Source organism: Miniopterus natalensis, chromosome 3 (genome assembly GCF_054644295.1).
Source record: "Miniopterus natalensis isolate mMinNat1 chromosome 3, mMinNat1.hap1, whole genome shotgun sequence".
In the NCBI taxonomy this organism is placed as follows: Eukaryota; Metazoa; Chordata; class Mammalia; order Chiroptera; family Miniopteridae; genus Miniopterus; species Miniopterus natalensis.
In genome coordinates, this window is record NC_142083.1 from 50,463,528 (window position 1) to 50,482,915 (window position 19,388).

The window sequence follows — 19,388 nt, forward strand, 5'->3', positions numbered from 1 at the left end:
AACAGCTCAGCTCTTAACCACTATGCTAACACTTTCCTCCCAGATTTAAAAAAAAAATCGGAAAGTGAATTAGACATCTGAAACTACATGGCAATTTTAAATTCTCAGACCCTGGTTATATAATTTTCCTCAGCTAGAAGTTTACATCAAAAGGAAAGAATTGCTTGTGGTTAAGGAAAAAGTACTTTAAATTTCTAATATCAAGGGTTTCTAAATCACAGGAAAATGATGTTCATTTCTTTCATTAAAGCTCTTTTACATAGTCACACCTACAGCCGAATCTGACCCGTTTCTGTTAGTTGAAAAGATAGAACTCTACCTGTGAGCTTGCATCTTACTTTCTACAGAAGTTCTAGTTCAAATTGCAAAAGTCTGAAGACCTGAAATCTTATCTTGGGTTCTGAATCTCACTGCCTCATCAGCTGAGATATTAAATTAGCTGCTTTTTTATTGGTTCAGTGCAGTTCTTTGAGAAGTTTCCAGTTATTGATAATTGGCATACCCACAAACATTTTCACAGACAGTGGCCTATTTTCCAATGCTAGTCAGGAATAGCTTGTTTATACAACCAAATCAAAAAGGTATTAGGCCTATTTACTGGGCCAATAAATGCATTAAGTTACTGTGAGTATCAGGTATGCACCGTACAAAGGGTTTAAACATTTGGCAATTCAAATGGCTCCATAAGAAACTGCCAGCACCAAGCAATAAAAAAATGTAAATAACATAACATTACAAGAAAACAATGGGAGATACAGAAATTTGCAGTCTACTTGGTCTCATGGTGATAGGCAAGTAAAATCAAACAAACACATAAACAGTTAAAAAATAATAGACCAATATGCCATCCTCTTATTAAAGACAAACCAGGGCTTACACATATAGTTGGGAGTACCACATGGAGCATGCACAATAATATCTGTCTCAGGGTGTCGTTTCTTTAAGACATATACACTGACTGCAAACTGCAAATGTAAAGGTGAGAAGTAAAATTTTCCATTTTGCATCTAAACTCCAGTGATTCTATTCAATGGAAACCACCATTAACATTTTCTTGAGTATCCTCCAGAAAAAGGAATTGGCACATACCTTTTGGAAAAAAATGTACATACATAGAAATGAATATATGGTATGCATTGTTATACACTTTACTTTTTTTATCTAGTAACATCTTGATAATATTTTGATGTTTAGCACATTCAGATCTGCCTCATCCTTTCTAACAGACCCTTAGGATCCTATTAAAGGTATATATCATAATTTATTTAATCAGCTTTTTGTTGATGGACACAACCCCCCCACACACACACACAAACACACCTTTTCATACTATTACAAACACTGCTGCAAAAATTTTTATCTTCTGCCGATTGTGGCGTATACTTTTGTGTCTATCTAGTGAGTAAATTCTTACCAATGAAATTTCTAGATCAAAGGGTTGTGTTTTTAACTTTGGGAGATCTTGTCAAATCACCAACCCTCAACAAATATCCCACCAATTTACATTTTCACTAACAGTAATTGAGAGTGTCTCACATTTCCACACCAAAAATTTTAACATTTCTCAAAATCTCTTTCCTCCCCCTAGATCTTCCCACACACCAGCCCTACACAGTACTCTGCTAATACCAAGTCATCCTCCAGCCCAGCCAGCAAGCCTTCCTCTTTCTTGAGTCCAGCCTGTCCCTTTTCACTTCCTACCCTGGCTCTTAATCCCCTGATTATATTGTCCCACTCAGCAGTTGTCCTTTTTCCTTCTGCAGTTGTGGAAAATGCTGCAAATTCTGGGCGGGGAGTCATGAACACTGACCTTCAACATTCTCTGGCTATTATACAAGTTTTTAAATGTTTGCCACTCTGGAAAGATTAAAACACCCACCTCTTGTTTTGTTTTGCATGCCTTTAATTACTAGTGAGGCTGTCTTTCATGCCTACTAGCCACTTATATTTATTTTTTGTGAACTGCCTGTGCATATCCTGGACTCATTTTTATTTTATGTTGAGTTCTTTTTAATTGCTTAGTATGTGCTCTTTGAAAATTAAGAAAATTAGTAAGGGCTACATTCTAAAGGACATGGCTTGTGTGGATGGAATCAGGAGCCAGGAAGTCCACCTTTAGAGGGACACTGACAAAGTATTCTCCCCAATTCCAGCTCTGCCTGCTAAACACTGTGTGCTCATGGGCTTCCAACAGGACATCTTTTTACAGGAGCCATTTGCTAGCTTTTTCCTGAGCACTACAACAGAATTTAGTGTTCTTAAGGAAAACAGTGTGATGAAGGAGTGTGATTTCCTATTTTCCTCTGCACATAGGTGAGATGATTCTGTGTCCTACAGAGAAGTTCTGAGAGAACCTGCTCAGAAGTTAGGTCCAGGCGGGAGAGAGGGGAATCTAGGGAGAGGAGAATGGAATGAGCTTCTTTCCACCTGTCGAATTCAACTGGCGTTCTGCTGTATGCAACCCCCCAAAATAAAAGCAGGATAGATGGCTTGGCCATTTCTGCCTTTCCGCCAGGCAGCAGACAAAAGCAGTTCTGCTTGGGGGAACAGAGACAACTGGTCTTCTTTCTCTAAACGTTGACATGTCCCAAGTATGACCTTCTTCACATTGGTCTTTACACTCTGTCCCTGGGTGAGTTTGTCAAATCCCAAGGCTTTAGCCAATACCCATTCCCTGGGGCTCAAATTCTCCTGAGTTTCAGGCCCACAGAGCAAGCCACTTGCAGTGGTGCCTTGGTTTTCTAATGTAATCCGTTCCGGAAGACCGGTCGAGTCTGAAACGTTCGAAAACTGAGGGATCCGCAGCCAGCAGCTGGGCCTCAGGATCTCGCCCTCAGCGGAAGCCGCGTGGCGGGTTCGACTCCCGAGGCGGGCTCGAAAACTGAAGCATTTACTCCCGGGTTTACGGCGTTCATAACCCAAAATGTTCATCAGTGGAGACCTTCAAAAACCGAACTACCACTGTACTTGACATTCCTACTTGACATTCCTCATAGGCCAACCAAACCTAACATGTCCAAAACTCTTCTCTTGACTGCTCTGCATTGACGTGCCCCACCCTTCAATTCAGGAGAGCATCCACCATCCTTTCCATTGCTCGCCATCGCCCTTTTCTCTTTTTCTTTCTACCGTCTCATCAGACCCATCAGCAAGTCCCGTCAAGTATACTTCCACGCATGTCTTAACTCTGTCTCCTTTTCCAAACCCGTCACCACGCCCTAGTCCACACCCCATCAGCCCCAACCGAATTAGCGCAGTTGCCTTCTAATCATGTTCCTCCTACCACTCAGACCCCTCTATAATTTAGGCAGCTGAAGTGATCATCAAACATAAAAATGTTCATGGCCCTCTCTTGCCTAAAACTTTTCAGTGGATTCCCATGCACTGAAAACTCCTCATGGTGGCTTACAAGGTCCTTTACAATCTTTACTACCAAGTTCTCTAATTTCATCTCCAGCCACTCTGCCCTTCCCTACATGCTGGCCACTCTGGCCTGTGTGAATTTCTTGAATGTGCTAAGCTCTTGTCCACTAGAGGTGTGATAAAAGCTGTGACTTTTGTTACTTACGGGACTAGCTCCCTCTCATCCTGGAGGTCTTCTCGTACTCAGAGAAGCCTTCCCTGACAGCCCATCAAAAAAGTTCTCTGTTATTCTTTACCACAGTAATGTACTGTTTCCTTTATATGACTTCATAATTGGAAATATTTCACTTGTGAGCTGACCTGCTTAGTGGATTTTATACCTGTGTGGTATACCCTCATAACGCCTGCTTTTAGCACAGTGCTTGGCACAAAGGTACTCAATAAACATTTGCTGAATGAATGAACAAATGAATGAGTGAATGAAAAATGTCCTAGCTTCAGTGAAAGTTAGAGGGCTAGCCCTCAAGAAGAGGAGAGCTAGTATCAGAAGGGGACAAGGGCCTCAGGATTTGGTGAAGTGTCTCAGGACTTAGTGAAGGGAAGCTTGAGTCATGTGTCAACCAGCAGCATCAGTGAAGGGGTCTGCACTAGGTTGTGTGTGAGGTAAATGGGATTCAAAGGCTATGGTGCCCTCCTTATTAGATACGGAATTTGTTTTTAATATGCAAACACATACCTAACATCTGATATATGGTTACATATTTCTAATATTTAACTTTCTCAGAACCTCATGATGAGATTCCTCATTCTGTACTTTAGAAACAGTATAATACAGTGATTAAGAATGCAGCTCTGTGTCCTGACTGAGTTTGAATCCTGGGTCTAACATTTCTAGCTATGGGACCTTGGGCAAGTGGCTTAACCTCCTTATACTTCAGTTTTTCTTTGAAATGGAGATAATAACAGGTCACACCTCACTGGGTTTTGAGAATTTGATGCATTAATAATAGCAAAGTGCTTCTAATTGTGTCAGGGACATAGTAAACACTGTAGAAATGTTAACTATTCATGTCATATTTCCAGAAATGACAGGAAAGGTTGTATTTAGAGAAGATGAACTCTGACAACATGTCTCCCAGCATACAACATTCCATGGACCCAACCACATGTGGCAATTCATGAAAATCTGCACAGGTAGAGATGCTATAATTTCATTGCTATTATTACCTTGAAAAGAATTCATTTGAAAGGCTAATTAGCCAAGTGTGCACTTCTTTAGAAGATCCATAGAAACTTTGAACAAAGCTATGGTCATCTAAATAAATGTGAAATATGTATCAGCTGTACCACATCATTTCACAATTTGACTGCCCCTTATACCTCTAGAGATAGAACTCTTAGAAGTAAATGTACCTATTATATTATCTTGGATGGTACTTCATTATGCTAATAGCCTCCCTATCGACCAACTCAATTTTTCATTTTCCTCAGTTCTCAGGAAGAAATGCTAGTGTATTCATGGCCTAAAAAATAAATGAATATGAGAACCAATATAAATATTATCTCACCACTTCAACCTTAAAATGTCAAGTTATAAGTGTTTTAAAGGCTAATTAGGAGTTTACCAGACAGGGTGCTATCCTCAGAGAAGCCTTTCTGACCATCCCTATCCTACCAGCCTCTCTCCTGAACCCTCCTCTCCCTGCAGTTAGTTACCCTCCACCCTGGCTATGTCAAGACCCACCTCTGTTACTGTCTCACTGTATTTTAACTCTAGACCACACTACACTACTTATCCTGCTGGCCTCTAAATTCCTAGATACCATGGCCAGGTCTGACTCATCTTCACAGGAACCCTAAGGAGGGTTTATCAATTGATTTGAAGTTCATGAAAGACTATATTCATGTTTAGTATTTGATACTAATGCAGTATTTCAAACAACATTCTGCTGGAAGGTAAGCTGTTTGAGAGCAATGATTTTTATCTATTTGGTTCACTCCAGTATCTATACAAAACAGTCTGGCATGATGGGCACTCAATACACATTAAAGGAGTGAATGGAGGATATCTATAACCTAAAGTGCTATTTATGGTTCCTGTATTAGAACAGGCCTGAGAATTAACCAGAGGTTGCAGCAACTATGGAAGTAGATGAAGAAACATTTCTTTTTCCTGTGTACTAGTTTCCACTTCACCTTGTAGATGATTTATGAACATGAATACAGTCCCACTCTGTAATGCATGAATTATAAAAATCCATATTTACAAAGTGTTTCATTTCATATTCCTATTGTGGCTTAATTTACGCAGTGCTTGGTTTATTTACAGTTCCAACGACTGGACTGGATTTCCAAGGTGTTAGAAACAGCTAAGCACCAGCTTAGAGCCAGGCTGCCAGGACACTGTCTTGGCATTTGTATAAGTGGCACAGGATGCATGAAGTCCTCCTCCCTGGAAACTCAGGACTTGCTTTTTGAGACCAGAGATTAACTTGTGCATCATATCCCTTTTGTTGGAGTCTGCTTCAACATTTCTACTTTCATATTAATTACGTGAAGTGAACTTTAAAAATCAGTATCAATTATAACTAACTAGAGAGATATTTTCATTCTTCAGAAAATATGTCCAATGTGGCTGCAAAGTGACCCCTAAGACTGTACACCATGGCTCCTGTGACATCTGTTCTGTGCAGTGCCTCGCACACACCTGGTTAAATGGTCTGTGGGGCACTACATGGCACCAAGGCACAGACTCACACTGCTCCCAGTGAATGTTTCTCCTCGGCATGGACAATTAGTCCTCTGAAAGCCTCGTCCTGGGAGGAGGTTTTGGTTCCCTACACTCCATGACATGGTGTATCATGACTGGTTGACCACTACTGCAATATTATGTCGTTGCATTGATAAAAATGAGGAAATTCAGTAATATTGCACTTGTAATAAAAACTAGTACAGGCATACCTCATTTCACTGTGCTTTGCTTTAGTGTGCAGCACAGATGTTGCATTTTTTACAAACTGAAGGCAAGGCCTCCACCAGCAAAAAGATTATGATTTGCTTTACTGCAATACCGACTACTACAGTGGTCTGGAACAGAATCTGCAATATCTCCAAGGTATGTCTGAAGCTTTTCTTTTTTACTCAATAATAAATCTAAGTTTTAAAGAATAAAGAATATAAAAGGCCATCACCATTGTGATCTCCTATGAAAACACTGTACCTCCTGTGAAATTAACAATGGTGGCATTTAGGAGTCTGACCCAAGTCAAGGTATTCATATAATTATTTCTGAGGATTATCAATTCTGAGTACCAAACAGCCTACCCACCCTCTCTTCCTCTTTATCCCATCTCCTCTCTCATCCACCCATCTATCCATCCATTCATCTATTCATTACGTAATGGATACACAAACATAGATTAAGCCATGGCTCCCATCCATTAAGGAACTAATATATTTGGTGTCGCATACAATGTAATGAAATATTAAGCAAAAAGTTATTAAATAAGATATATATTCAAAGTAAGCTTTCCGATAATTACTGCATTTAAAATACATTGAGTACAGGGAGCTTATCATACTTGTGCTTGAATAATACAAATCTACTAACATAAGTGCAGCATAATTGCTTTTCCTCTCTTTGCAACATATCAGACAAAGGAATAGAATTTGTTGCTTAAAAAAAAAATAGATTATCTAGAAGCCAGAGTATGAGTAATTTTCTGATGTACTTTTAATCTTTGTCTGCCATTAATTGTAATTGCTGTCATAAACTAAAGATGGCAAAGAAAACCCATGGCTTTCTTTGGCTAACATATGGCTTATATAAAAATTTTTACAAGAAAAATATTATTTTGACTGGCTTAATATTTACTAGAATTTGTACCCCACAGAAGAAAAGACACACATCATTATAATGACAAGTCCTTTGTCACTGGGATTAATTTCATTAAAAATGTATGCCCACTGTTATTATGCTGAGAATATCAAATAATCATGATAAATGTGGTTACAGACTCCAGTCAAAATGTCACTTCTCTACCCAGGGGGAAGATGAGAAGCTTCTAAAATACATAACTCATTGTCAGAAGAGTTCACCATTGTCCAAAACACATTAATTTCTCTCTTACTAAGCAACGGATGTGACACCAAATAAAAACTTAGGATAAGGTGTCCACCAACTACTAGATTTCCTGCTATGAAGACTTGAGGCAATGGGTGTTCCATGGCTGCTCACTGAGTGGCTCAAGGGCCCAACTCGGAGTTTCCTAGGTTGAGAAGAGTGTTCATTATAGCAAGTCTCAATATGAATGAAGTTCTGCAATTTGGGTCATTATCAGAGAAAGGCAGATTTGGAGAGAGGAAGGGAGTGACAAAGGATCAATGCTACCATCTTCCTCCTTGCAGAACAGAAAGAAGCAGTCAGATGTTAAATCAAAGAGCTGTTGACGCATGGTTGCTTGAGTCAATGTCCAAAGAACCTTATTCTAGTCATTTTGGAAAAAAGATGTGTACAACCAGGAAGCTGCACTGATTAAAAGTTTTTGTGTGTACTGGGACAAACTGAATTCTAAAAGGCATAGATAGCAAAGTTTCCCAAATTTTGGCATTAGTCATGAGCTCTTACACTTCTAATTTCTTTAATGGCATCATCTTTAATTAAAGAATGATGCATCTGAATCCTCACAGTCTTACTTTCCTCACCGAACTTGAGTGTGAGGAGCTCACAGTGCTGAGTATAAGCATTAGCTCATTTCTTGGCAAAACAAACAAACAAGCAAAATGCCAGCAAGGCACTTCTGGGTTTAGCACTTCCCATTAAGTCACATAACATTTGCCCACGAAAGGAACAAAACTCTCATTCAAGGAAAATAAGCTCAGAGTCTGGTGCCAAAACTCTTTTGAGGAGGTTTGAATGACTGCCCACTCATAAGAGCAAAGTTTGTTGAAGCAGGGATCTCAGATGAACACATGAAAAACTGGATGATCATAAAGGCTAAATAATTATTCTAAAGTAGTTTAAATAAGTGAAATACCAAATGGGGAAAAGAAAGAAAGAAAAATCTGATTTCACCCAGAGAAGCAAAAACTAAAAAGGCTAAAATGAAGAATGGTCTTTATGAAAGGATGGGTCTCCAGTATTATCTCTACACATTTTCAAAGAAGTACAAATTAACAGATAAAGAAGGTAACCTATTTGCAAGGCATTTGTAACATTGAGTAAGTTGTATCTGAAATTTTGGGAAAGTTAAGTAGGTTATTTTCTAAGTCAATCCTATGAAGTTGTGAAATAAAATACAGCACTTTCTGGGTAAGCCTTACATAGAGTTAGATTAATTCTAAATATTTTAACAGGTATTTCTCAAACTGTGGTCCACTAAACCTTCATTAGCATGTTACCACGGCAATGAATTATTCACCCTTGGGGATGGGAACCAGGAATTTTCCCAGAGAGATTTCTATGCATATTAAAATTCGAGATTTGAAATGATTTAAAGTGTTTTTGTGGGTCAAACATTCTTCTGGCAATCTTTTTCTGCATGTTCACAAATTAGATTCTTGTTTTCTAGTCCTCAATCAAATAGTTACCATATCTTAAGATCTAAAGCTGCCATCCTAAAGCCCTTCTAAGAGCCCTCTGCTATAGTTGCTGTGGGGGGTGAGGAGTCCCCAGACTAAAGGACTGTTGCTCTAGTGGGTGGTGGTGCCTAGGAATCAAATGGGTAATGAACAAAGGAAGCACCATTCAACATGTTTGCTTAGGGGACCCAGGTTAAATTTATGATACTGGGTGATAGGACTTTTAAGGTGTAGTTTCTAAACATATAAAATTTCATTAAGCTTGTTTTATAAAAGAAGACTAAAGTGGCTGTCCAGTGAACCCTAATTTTAATACAAAGAGAAAAATCCTGGAGTTTTCACTTAATTCTGACCATGCAACAGTTAAATGAAAAAAAAAAAAAAAAGCTAATATCTTAATAAGGAAAAACATTTTATAGCTTTCTTTACCTCAAAAAGTTACAACAGCAAGTAAAATGTGACAAAAAATTCCTACAATACTAAAATAATTCTATTTCTTTTTCAAACAAGCATTACATGTATTTTTAGGCACAAAACAATATCTTTGTAAAATGTTCCATATTCTTTCATTTAAATCAGAGAAATCAAACAATGAATGCTTGGAGAAGGGCAGATCAAAATCTGAAGTGACAGAATTCTTTCCAGATTTTAACAAGAGCATATGAAGCATGAGCTCTTTTCATGGGTTTAAATAAGCTTATCTCCACCACCTTAAATCCAAATGACAGGCTGCACAGTTCCTGTAAGTTCATGCCCTACAAAGTAGACATCAACTCAAGGTATGATTGTGCTTAAGAATATGCTATTCTCACATGAATATAAAACTATGACTGAACATAGGACATGGCCTTCAGGGTTCAGTTGGGGGTAGCAATGAAGAGTGTGAGAACCCCCACCATAGCCTCTGTTTCCTGCTTCTCTGATCTTAATGTGCAGAGGAAGAGCCTGGAAACCTCTTCAAAATGCCGACTGGATTCCATGGCCTGAGGAGAGGCCTGAGCTCCAGGATGTCCACAGACCACACTTTGACAAGCACGGCTCTATCTAGCCAATTTTCTTTGTGTTGGAAAAAAAAGGAAAAGAGGAGAAACTAAAGGAACACAAAAAGGGGGGAAGCAACCCTTACTGAGTACCTACTAGGTACCAAGGAGACGGTGATGGACTGAGATCCACAAATCGAAACACAGCCCCTCTGACTGATAAGGGGCCCAGGCACTGCCTCCACAACTCAAAAGACAGAGGAGAATTCAGGGAGGAGTCGACCGTTCACAAAATATTTGAAGCTGAAGAGCAGAACCTTGAAGGGAAGATAGAAGGAATGTATTATATAATAATAAGATTGAGCTCAACTAAAAGAGATATTAAACATCCAATAAAAACCAACTGTTTTCTATAATTAAATGCTCCAAACTTGCCTGTCATAAGAATCATCTGGTCAGGCTCTACTGGCCTGCTGAGTCAGCCCTGGTTGATTCTGATAATTCTTCTAATCTATGAATTTAGGAAATACTAGCTTTTTATTTATTTATTTGCTTTTAGGAATATTGAATATTTAAAGATTAAAGTGATCTTATTCTGCTCTCATATGCTCAAGAAATAAGACACTATACGATAGAATAGATGAGAAGAGTAAAGCTCCCACAGCTCCATGGGCCTGTTCACAATCACCCAGTTAGTTTTAGTGGAGCCAGGAGTTGTTTCCATGTCTCTAGAGGCCAAATTCAATACATCATAACTATAAATCTAAATAAAATCATTTTAAAACAGAGAACAGTAGTTAGGGATATTATCCTCTTGGGATTTTTTTTTTTTTAAAGAATAAATCAATTCAAGTTAGCAATCATTATTCTATGTAGGACACAGTTTTAGATTCTGCAGAAGACATAAAAATGGATAAAACCAAAATTCCTCCAGTTCTTACTTAGATCTCTGAGGACCAGGTATCACTCACTTGACAGGTGTAATCAAGATCTGGTACCCACAGTAGACTCCACCCCTTGATGTTTACCTCTCTCCACTTATAGAATGACTCCTGGATCAGACTAATTTTTTACGTGACATGCTTTACCACAGTGAAAGACACCCCCACCCCCAATCATTGATTGTCAAATTCCCACTGGAAGACAATTACTGGGTATTAATTGGAACAAATAAGAAAAGACATAGACCCTTAGAGAGCTGACAGATATAAGGGAAAATATAAATCTACAGTATATTTTATTGTCATTATTTAATACATACTCTGGAGCTATGGTATTTACATCTTTGTGAGTAGTTCACTATGATAAAGCAACCCATAAGTGTTCAATGGAATTCTTTTGTGTTGGTTTAGAAAATTAGGACTTCCAATGACTCTTCTATTTTGTAATATCTTTATTTACTGGCTTCTCCTTTTTGTAGTTCCTCATCTAGGCTTATCAAGATTATCATCAGTACTTACTTTCTATAGCTTATATGCAGGCATTTATTCAATTGCTCATTCAATAGCATAAAAAGTTTTTGACAACTTTGGGAGTGTTGAGGATCAAGGGAAATAGCTGATAGTATTAATCATGACTAGTATTCACTGAACATTTAGTACATGTCAGGAACATTTCTAAGCATTTTACAAATATTGACTGATTTAATCTTTATAAACAACTCTACAAAGAGAATGAGACAAGGAGAGATTAGGCAACATGCCCAAGCTCACATTACCAGTAAGTTAGGGCTTGAACCCAGCCAATTTCAAAGTACATCTCAGAGGCAGGAACAACCCTTCAAGCCTTTTTGCATGTTCCTAGGAAGCGATGTGGTGTGATGGAAAAGGCACCAGCTTTGGGCAGATGTAGGTTTCAATCTTGCCTCTACTACACACTACTGTACCCTTTGGATAAGTTAGTTAAAACTCTACAGTCCTCTAAAGTGTGATCCACAAAAGGCTGTTAACTTAAGCCAACTGCAAAAAGGCAGATAAACTCCACAGCTGACCTACCCTACCTATTCCATTTTCCAGTGGGAGACAGGGAGATGGAGGGGCAAGAAAGATTGTGATAACAATGAAACATCAGGGTGGACCAAATTATGTAAAAATCTGCTTTGGCACTAAATGGATGAAAAGTTTATATTCAAATTACAACACATCTTAAGGTCTAGTTATTGGAAAATTATAGGATCCCAACAACTGTTTATTCATATATGCACTATAGGGTTAATCAGATAACCCACTGCAAATGGAATTGATAGTGAAGCAAAACTGATATCAGTTTATATGAGAATAGCTACAACAGATAAACACGATCAACTAAAAATGACATTAACAATACACTAACCATAACCAATACTCAATCCAGAAATCCATCTCGAAAGATATAGGAAAAGCATTTGATAAAATTAAATATCTTTTTTTTTAATTCCAGCAAGCCAGTGATAGAAGAGAACTCTCTAAATCTGATAAAAGTGATTAACAAATATCATTGCAGTTCATGGTAAAATATTAAATCTTTGTCGTTAAAATCAAGAGAAAGACAAGATGTTCACTATCATCAATTCAGTTCAACATTTTACTAGAGGCCTTGACTAGAGTGGAAAAAATGAAAATAAATAGAAAATATATAATTTAGACAAGAAATAAAATTGATATTATTCATAAATTATCTCTAATCTATATATTGATGATTTCTATTGTCTCTATAGAAAATTCAAAAGGATTTATAAGTTACATATTAAAATTAATAACTTACTAAAAATAATTATACAAAAATAAACTAAAGTATATTTACTATTAACCTATGAAATATATTTACATGTATTTTAATTATTTTAAATATATATTTTGTAAGAATATACTTAAAACAATTTCTTAACCTCAATTTAAAAAATAAATCAGCCTGGCCGGCCATGGCTCAGAAGTTGAGCATTGGCCTATGATCCAGGAGATGGAGGTTCAATTCCCAGGGGTCAGGGCACATGCCCAGGTTGCTGGAAGGATCCTCGATGGGGGGCATGCAGGAGGCAGCCAATCAATTGCTCTTTCATCATTGATGTTTCTATCGCTCCCTCTCCTTTCCTCTCTCTGAAATCAATAAAGATATATTTTTAAAAAAATAAAAGTAAAAATAAATCATTCAATTAATTTAATATTTTAATCATTTCTTTTTTGATAGGGAAAAGAGGTAATTATTCTATTCTATTAAATTTATTATTACTTTATTCAAATTAAATTAAAATGAATTATATGTACGATAAGACTAGAAAATGAACTGAGCCACATTGACTGCAAGCTTTTCAGACAGGGATAATGTCTTGGGTAGGTTCCCCCTAAGAATTATACAGTGAGAAAAAAATGGATTCAGTTCACAGCAAAAGAAGTGAGAGAGTATGGTGATGGGAAGAAGAAAATAAACATTTAATTCTTGGGACAATAAGTGTAGGAATTTTACCACAATTTTTATTTGTTTCGTTAATCCTCACCCAAGGATATTTTTTCATTGATTTTCTTTTTTTTTTTTTTTTTTTTAGAGGTAGTGGGAGGGAGGGAGAGGTGGAGAGAGAGAGAGAGGGAGGGAGGGAGGGAGGGAAACATCAATGTGAGAAGGACACATCGATTGGTTGCCTCCACCTGCAGGCACTCCACCAGGGCCAGGGATTGAACCTGCAACCTAAGTACATGCCCTTGACTGGGAATCAAACCCGCAACCCTTTGGTGTGTGGGCCGATGCTACAACCGCTGAGCAACACCAGCCAGGGCTGGCCACAATTATTTTTAAAAAGGAAATGAAAATTAAAACAAACAGACAAACAAAAAAACTTAAGAGGGTCTAATCTAGCATGTTAAAGCCTCGGTGGCAGTTGCACAGGCCCTTGCAGCTTCCTGAGTTAGTTTCCTATAAGGTGGAGCCTTCGGGGACACTTGGTAAATGGTAAATATTTCAAAGCTTCAGGTGCCTGATGGCCCAGGATTTGTTTCCTCCTCAGTTCACTTCCATTTCCTTTGCTGTTCCCAGCAGCTTTCTTGATGTCACTTTGCATTACCATGGTTTTCACACTGGATCAAAAAATAAAGCTTCTATGCCTAGTTAAGCAGGGAGTTAACACACTTTGGCAGTCATTCCCATTTAGGAATGTATGTTTACTGTATTTAGTCTGCCCTCTCCAATCTTACACACAGCATCTGCAAAAGGAATTGTACAAATTTTACATCATATTTGCACATTGCAACCTGATTTAATAACAATAGGAGCATTTTATAGCTAAAAACAAATCAGACTTAGGAGAAGAACATAAGACTAACAAGTAGCTCTTCTTTGTTTTCTTTTTTTCTTAAACTGTGAAACAACAGAACATTCTGTGCTACATACATAATTAAAACAGATGTTCTCAATCTTAATTTTCATAGCAACTTTTGACAGCCAAAGAAATGTGCTTGTCTTTTGTAGTCACTTATTTTCTCTAAATGTGTCCTGTTTTTTTCATCGCCCACTATGATTGCTCAGAATAAAAGGGGGGATGTGGTGAAGAGTATTAATGCCATGACAAGAGCTCTGTTGTAGTATTGGTAGGTCAGTGAATGGTAACAGGTATGAACTCCTAACTTTGCAGATCACAGTTTCCACTGGCTTTGTGGGTCTTCCATGACAGAAGTCAAACTGATCTCATTAAACAATAAAGGAAATGCTAACAAGAACCTTCCTTTACTCAACCCAGCCTTTGAAATCATAGGCCTTTAAAAAGAGAACTCAAAAGAGTAACATGTAGAAATATGCTATATTATGATGACAGGCCAGGCGACTTCCCTGCAAAGGCAGAATTTTATATGCTTGTTTATGTATGAATCTGAAATTAGGAAGCATGTGCAAGGACCAGCACAAGCATCCTTCCCTAGAGCAAGCTCTTCTTGGTGCTCCTTGTCCTTTAGCTCCTCTCTATCGTGGCAGCTTCAGACAGAAAAACAAAAGACCGTCCCTTCCTGTAAGTGGTCTCAGCAGCCTTGAAAGCATAGACCTTAGAAGCCACAAAGAGAGAAGAAAACTGTCTTCCTGTCCTCTGTGTGGGGTTTGTCATTTTCACACCCATGTCAAAGTACTCTCTGATTGGCACCTAAGTTCTCTTTGCTCTTCCAACACACCTACCAACACCAGATCCATGAAAGGCCCACTAGTCTGTAGTCACAAGCCAGTACTGCTCTTGGGATAGTCCAAATCCCAGCTTTGCTTCTCGCCCTGTGTGGGGAAGAGGGGTTGGAGCCATGAGGCTAGAAGTGCACCTACTTTCTGCCACCTGTATTGTCCCCTGCCCTTTGATGACTCTTGAGGACCAGGCCTGATCTATCTCTTCTAGTTCCCTCATCTCTGTCAGGGGCACTCCAATCCTACAGTACAGGCTGGGGAATATTTTTAGGGAGCTCCAAACCTCCCAGCATCCACAGTAACTCTGGTTCCTTCATAATTACTCTTGGATCCTCTGACAACTAATTCAAACTCAGTCCATTTCCAGCCCACTCTAGATGATGGCTTCACTCTCCTAAGGGAAGTCCAGTGTGGTCTGATCCCAAAACAAGCTCTGCTACTGTCTCCTCTGCCTTGGGAGGTCTCCCGTACTGCCAGGCCCAGGAAGCAACATGCTGAGACCCCACAAGCTACCCACGAAACTTTGGCCAGGTTCAAGGCAGCGTCATCAAGGGCAGGCTGGCTGTGGGAGAGCAGACTAGTGAGGCCTGGGCTGTGGTTTGCTGAATTCATGCAACATTCCCCCAGGAGTGAATTAAGAACCACAATGTCAAATGAGCAGATAAAGCTCATTCTGATCTTAACTATGAACGGCATTGGAGGGGTGTGACCTGGTAAAGGTGGTTTGTGGGGTGAATGGGGAACATGCTGATATCTCTCATTGGGGAGATGACAATATCTTGGTGCAAGGTAACCCCTGTGGTGGTGGGGTTCCAGGAGATCAACTTATTCCCAAGGAGATGAGGTAGAGGATCAGAACCAAGTTGAAAGGACTGGAAAATGCAGCATAAGGAGGAGAATGGATGCTCATCTCTGCAGGAAAATATTGAACAAAGCTGATATGTACAGAAAATTATACACAGAGCATGCTCAGTGAGGCCCATCCGAAAGGCTATGGCCAGGCGGGTCCACAGCTAAGCTCTGGCTTATCTATAACTCACCAAATCCAGAGCTCAAGGCAGCACTTGCAGCCCCCCAACTGGTCTCTAGGGTATTACCTGGCTGGAAATTCATAGATTAGGAGGTAGAGTGGATCTGAATCTTCTGAATACCTCTGTGTCAAATACAGTGCTGGGTAATTTACTTAAGTTTTCTCTAATCCTCACAAACTTTCAAACAATGGGGAAACCCAATATTAACTCTACACATCTCTAGTCTCAGTTTAAAAGCCACTTTCTTTAATCTAAGTGAACTTCCCCTATTATACTCTGTATAACCTTCTACTTCAGGTAATTTTACTCAGTGTAGTTTATAATTTGATATTCATGAGTGATGGAAGCTCCTTGCTAGCATACACTGTGTACATTTTATCTGCTAAATGTGTCCCTAAAGCATCTGGAATGAAGGCTTTCAAAATATAATCATGCACTCTTGAATGCATGGAGAGAATGGGCTGATGCAACCAGTGAACTGCATGTAAGCTATAGAGGCCCTTGTACATTCAAAGTTTCACCCTGTGGGATTGTGGTCACTGCACAGTCTAAAGCATCTAAAAATCAGAATGACATTCATGATCACATAAATAAATTGTCTTAAATAAAATTTAACATTGACTAGGTTTTTATTAAAATCTGGTAATCATATGAGAGGTGAGTTTTATATTTTACTTCTCTTCTGGACTCCCAAGAAAACAGAATAAATAGAAATATGTACATATGAAAGTCCATCTATTTGTGCTTATTTCCATATAGGAAAACTGCTATAAAAATTATAATAGGTCCATGAGAAAAATAAGTGTTCCTTTAGAGTAAACAAGTTTAACTGATACCCAGATTTCTTAGCTATTGACCCTCTCAGACTGAGACTATTTATTACAATTCTTGTGTGTGTGTGTGTGTGTGTGTGTGTGCGCGCGCGCACGCGCGCCCATGTGCACGTGTATGCTGTGGTTGGGCATCACTTGGCATATTGAGGCTAAGCATATTTGGCTTTGATTCTGGGGGCACCAATGGACTCCATTCCCCTCCACTCTCTAGAACAGAGTGTGACTAGTTGTTCTTGTGTTCCAATAAAATCAGTATTAGGAAGCATTCTGTCAGTTGTGCAGTGCATGAAATCCTATCCTCCTCACCCTAGTTGTATAAATCCAGAACAAAACAAATTGCACAGGGCTGAGGAAATACAAACGAGAGCTTGAAAACAAGAATCTAATCAATCACTCTACTGTCAAATGTATCCTGTATAGTACAGGCTGTTTCAGTTTTCACCCAAGGCTGTCTCACATGAATAGAGTGCTCCACAGACCACGAGTCTAGAATGTGATTGAATTATAATAACGTGAAAGGGCTTGGGCTCTGATCGGGTGGAAACGCTGACAGCATGAGGGGGCCCACCTTGTACTCCACATTCAACATACGCTAACTACTTCCAAAGAAGGTATTTTTATGATCATTTTACAAGGAGTAAAATGAAGCCTGAGATGTCAAATAATGTTCTCAAAGTCACACAATATGTGGTAGGGTTTGGATTTGAACCCAGGTCTTCTAGTTCCAAATGTAGACTCCACTCACCACCTGTTTTTATGGCATGTACTGAGAGATTCTTTCTCAAGCATTTTACCACCTTGTTACATAGCTTGCCACATAACCCCTTGGCCACACTGCAGCTCACAGGGCCTCCTTTCGCCAGCCCCACAATCCTGTGCAGATAAGCCATCTTCCTTCTCAGGGAGTTCACCGAGCTCCACACCAGGGTTCCTCTTAATTCCCGCTTAGCCCACATCGTGACACTTACAAAGCCTTCCTTGGGCCGTTCAGTAGAATGTCAGCTTCCTCACCTCATTAGCTTTCTCTTCTTCACCCAGACTCATGGCTTGGCCTCACCTTCTCTCTGCTGCTGAGACTTGCTTGGGAGAGGACCCCGAGCACCTGTTCATTAAGCATTCCGTGACTATTCTCCGGCACCCCAACCCCACCTCCGCAGCCTCCCCGAGGATGGAAGGGAAGGTGACTGATCGCAGCCCCGACTGGGTTCACAGTGCAGGGTGTTCTGTGAGTTCCTACAAAGACCCTCCTTCACCTGTTTTCCCAAGTGGTTGCTCCCATACTTCAAGTGCCCTCTTGGTCCTAGGACAACCCCACCAATAAACCAGGGCTTCTCTGGCGTCTTTTCAACAAGAAGGTGCTCAGTTGCACAGAGGTCTGATGGCTGCAAAGTTATGGAAGAAGTTGCTGAGGTGGGGCCATGCCATATGTACCACAAGGCAGGAGAGTGTAGCCAGGAAGGGAAGCGTGAAGAACGAACAGGAGCTTAGGCGCATCCCCTTCAGTGTCTCCTGCCCTGGTTGTCAGCATCATCAACCAGAAACCCGGACGCTCCTCGCTCACACCTGCCTTTGAACAGCCACCACATACTACGGGCCAGACCTGGGCCAGGCCTGCGGCATCCAGCCCCCTCTCGCTCCCACACGACTGCCTTGTTTCTCTAGTTGCCTTTTGCTCAGACAGCTTTAAGAGCCTCCAAATGGGTGTCCTTGCCCTTAGAGTTATTCCTGTCAAACCTTCCTCCTCAAAGCCTTCAGGATTCCAATTACAACACCCCCTCCTTGAAACCCTGTTTTGATGCCCCAAGTTTTCATTAGAAGTGTCCATTAGGGTCACCTGCGTGCTTTCCCCAAAATGTACATTCTCGAGCTCTGCCTGTAACCTAATGAGTCAGAATGGCTTGCGTGTAAGACCTGGGCACATACAATTTGAAAAAGATTCCTGGTGAATCTGATGTGCCGTCCCATTGAAGAATCACTGCCCGAGCCCAGCCGGGCGTGGCTCAGCGGTTGAGCGTCAACCGAGGATCCAGGCGATCAGGGTTCGATTCCCAGTCAGGGCACATGCCCGGGTTGCGGGCCCAATCAATGACTCTCATCATTGATATTTCTCTCTCTCTCTCCTCCTCCTTTCCTCTCTCTGAAATCAATAAAGATATATTTAAAAAAAAAAAAAAAGAATCACTGCCTGATCAGGTGAGAGCTGAGGTCCTTAGCACAGCACTGAAAGACCCTCATGAGCTGGCCTGGGCCCACGTCCTCAGCAGCCACTCCCACTCCCCTCTTTCTACCTTACACTCCAAAGGTACTGTTGTTTTTAAAACCAGTCTCCTGAACTGTTATGCGAAGCCATGCCTCTGTGCCCGTGCTCTTATCCACCTGGAAAATGCCAGTCCATCCCTCTCGATCCAGCTTAAAAAGCATCTCTGTGCGAGCTCTACCTCCCACTTCAGAGGTTTATCACTCCTTGCCCTGAG

At 40.0% G+C, this 19,388-nt stretch overlaps 1 protein-coding gene across 7 annotated transcripts in view; it reads right to left on the bottom strand.

The window, feature by feature from the left end:
• MCTP1 (multiple C2 and transmembrane domain containing 1) overlaps nucleotides 1-19,388 on the bottom strand; it is a 418,524-nt gene that overhangs the window by 262,900 nt on the left and 136,236 nt on the right. The window contains exon 4 of one of the 7 annotated variants that reach the window (XM_087815449.1): nucleotides 7,095-7,101. The exons of the other annotated variants lie outside the window; for them this stretch is intronic. Within the exon in view, the coding sequence (XP_087671575.1) occupies nucleotides 7,095-7,101 (7 nt within the window). The remainder of the gene's footprint in view (nucleotides 1-7,094; nucleotides 7,102-19,388) is intronic. 7 annotated transcript variants of the gene reach the window in all.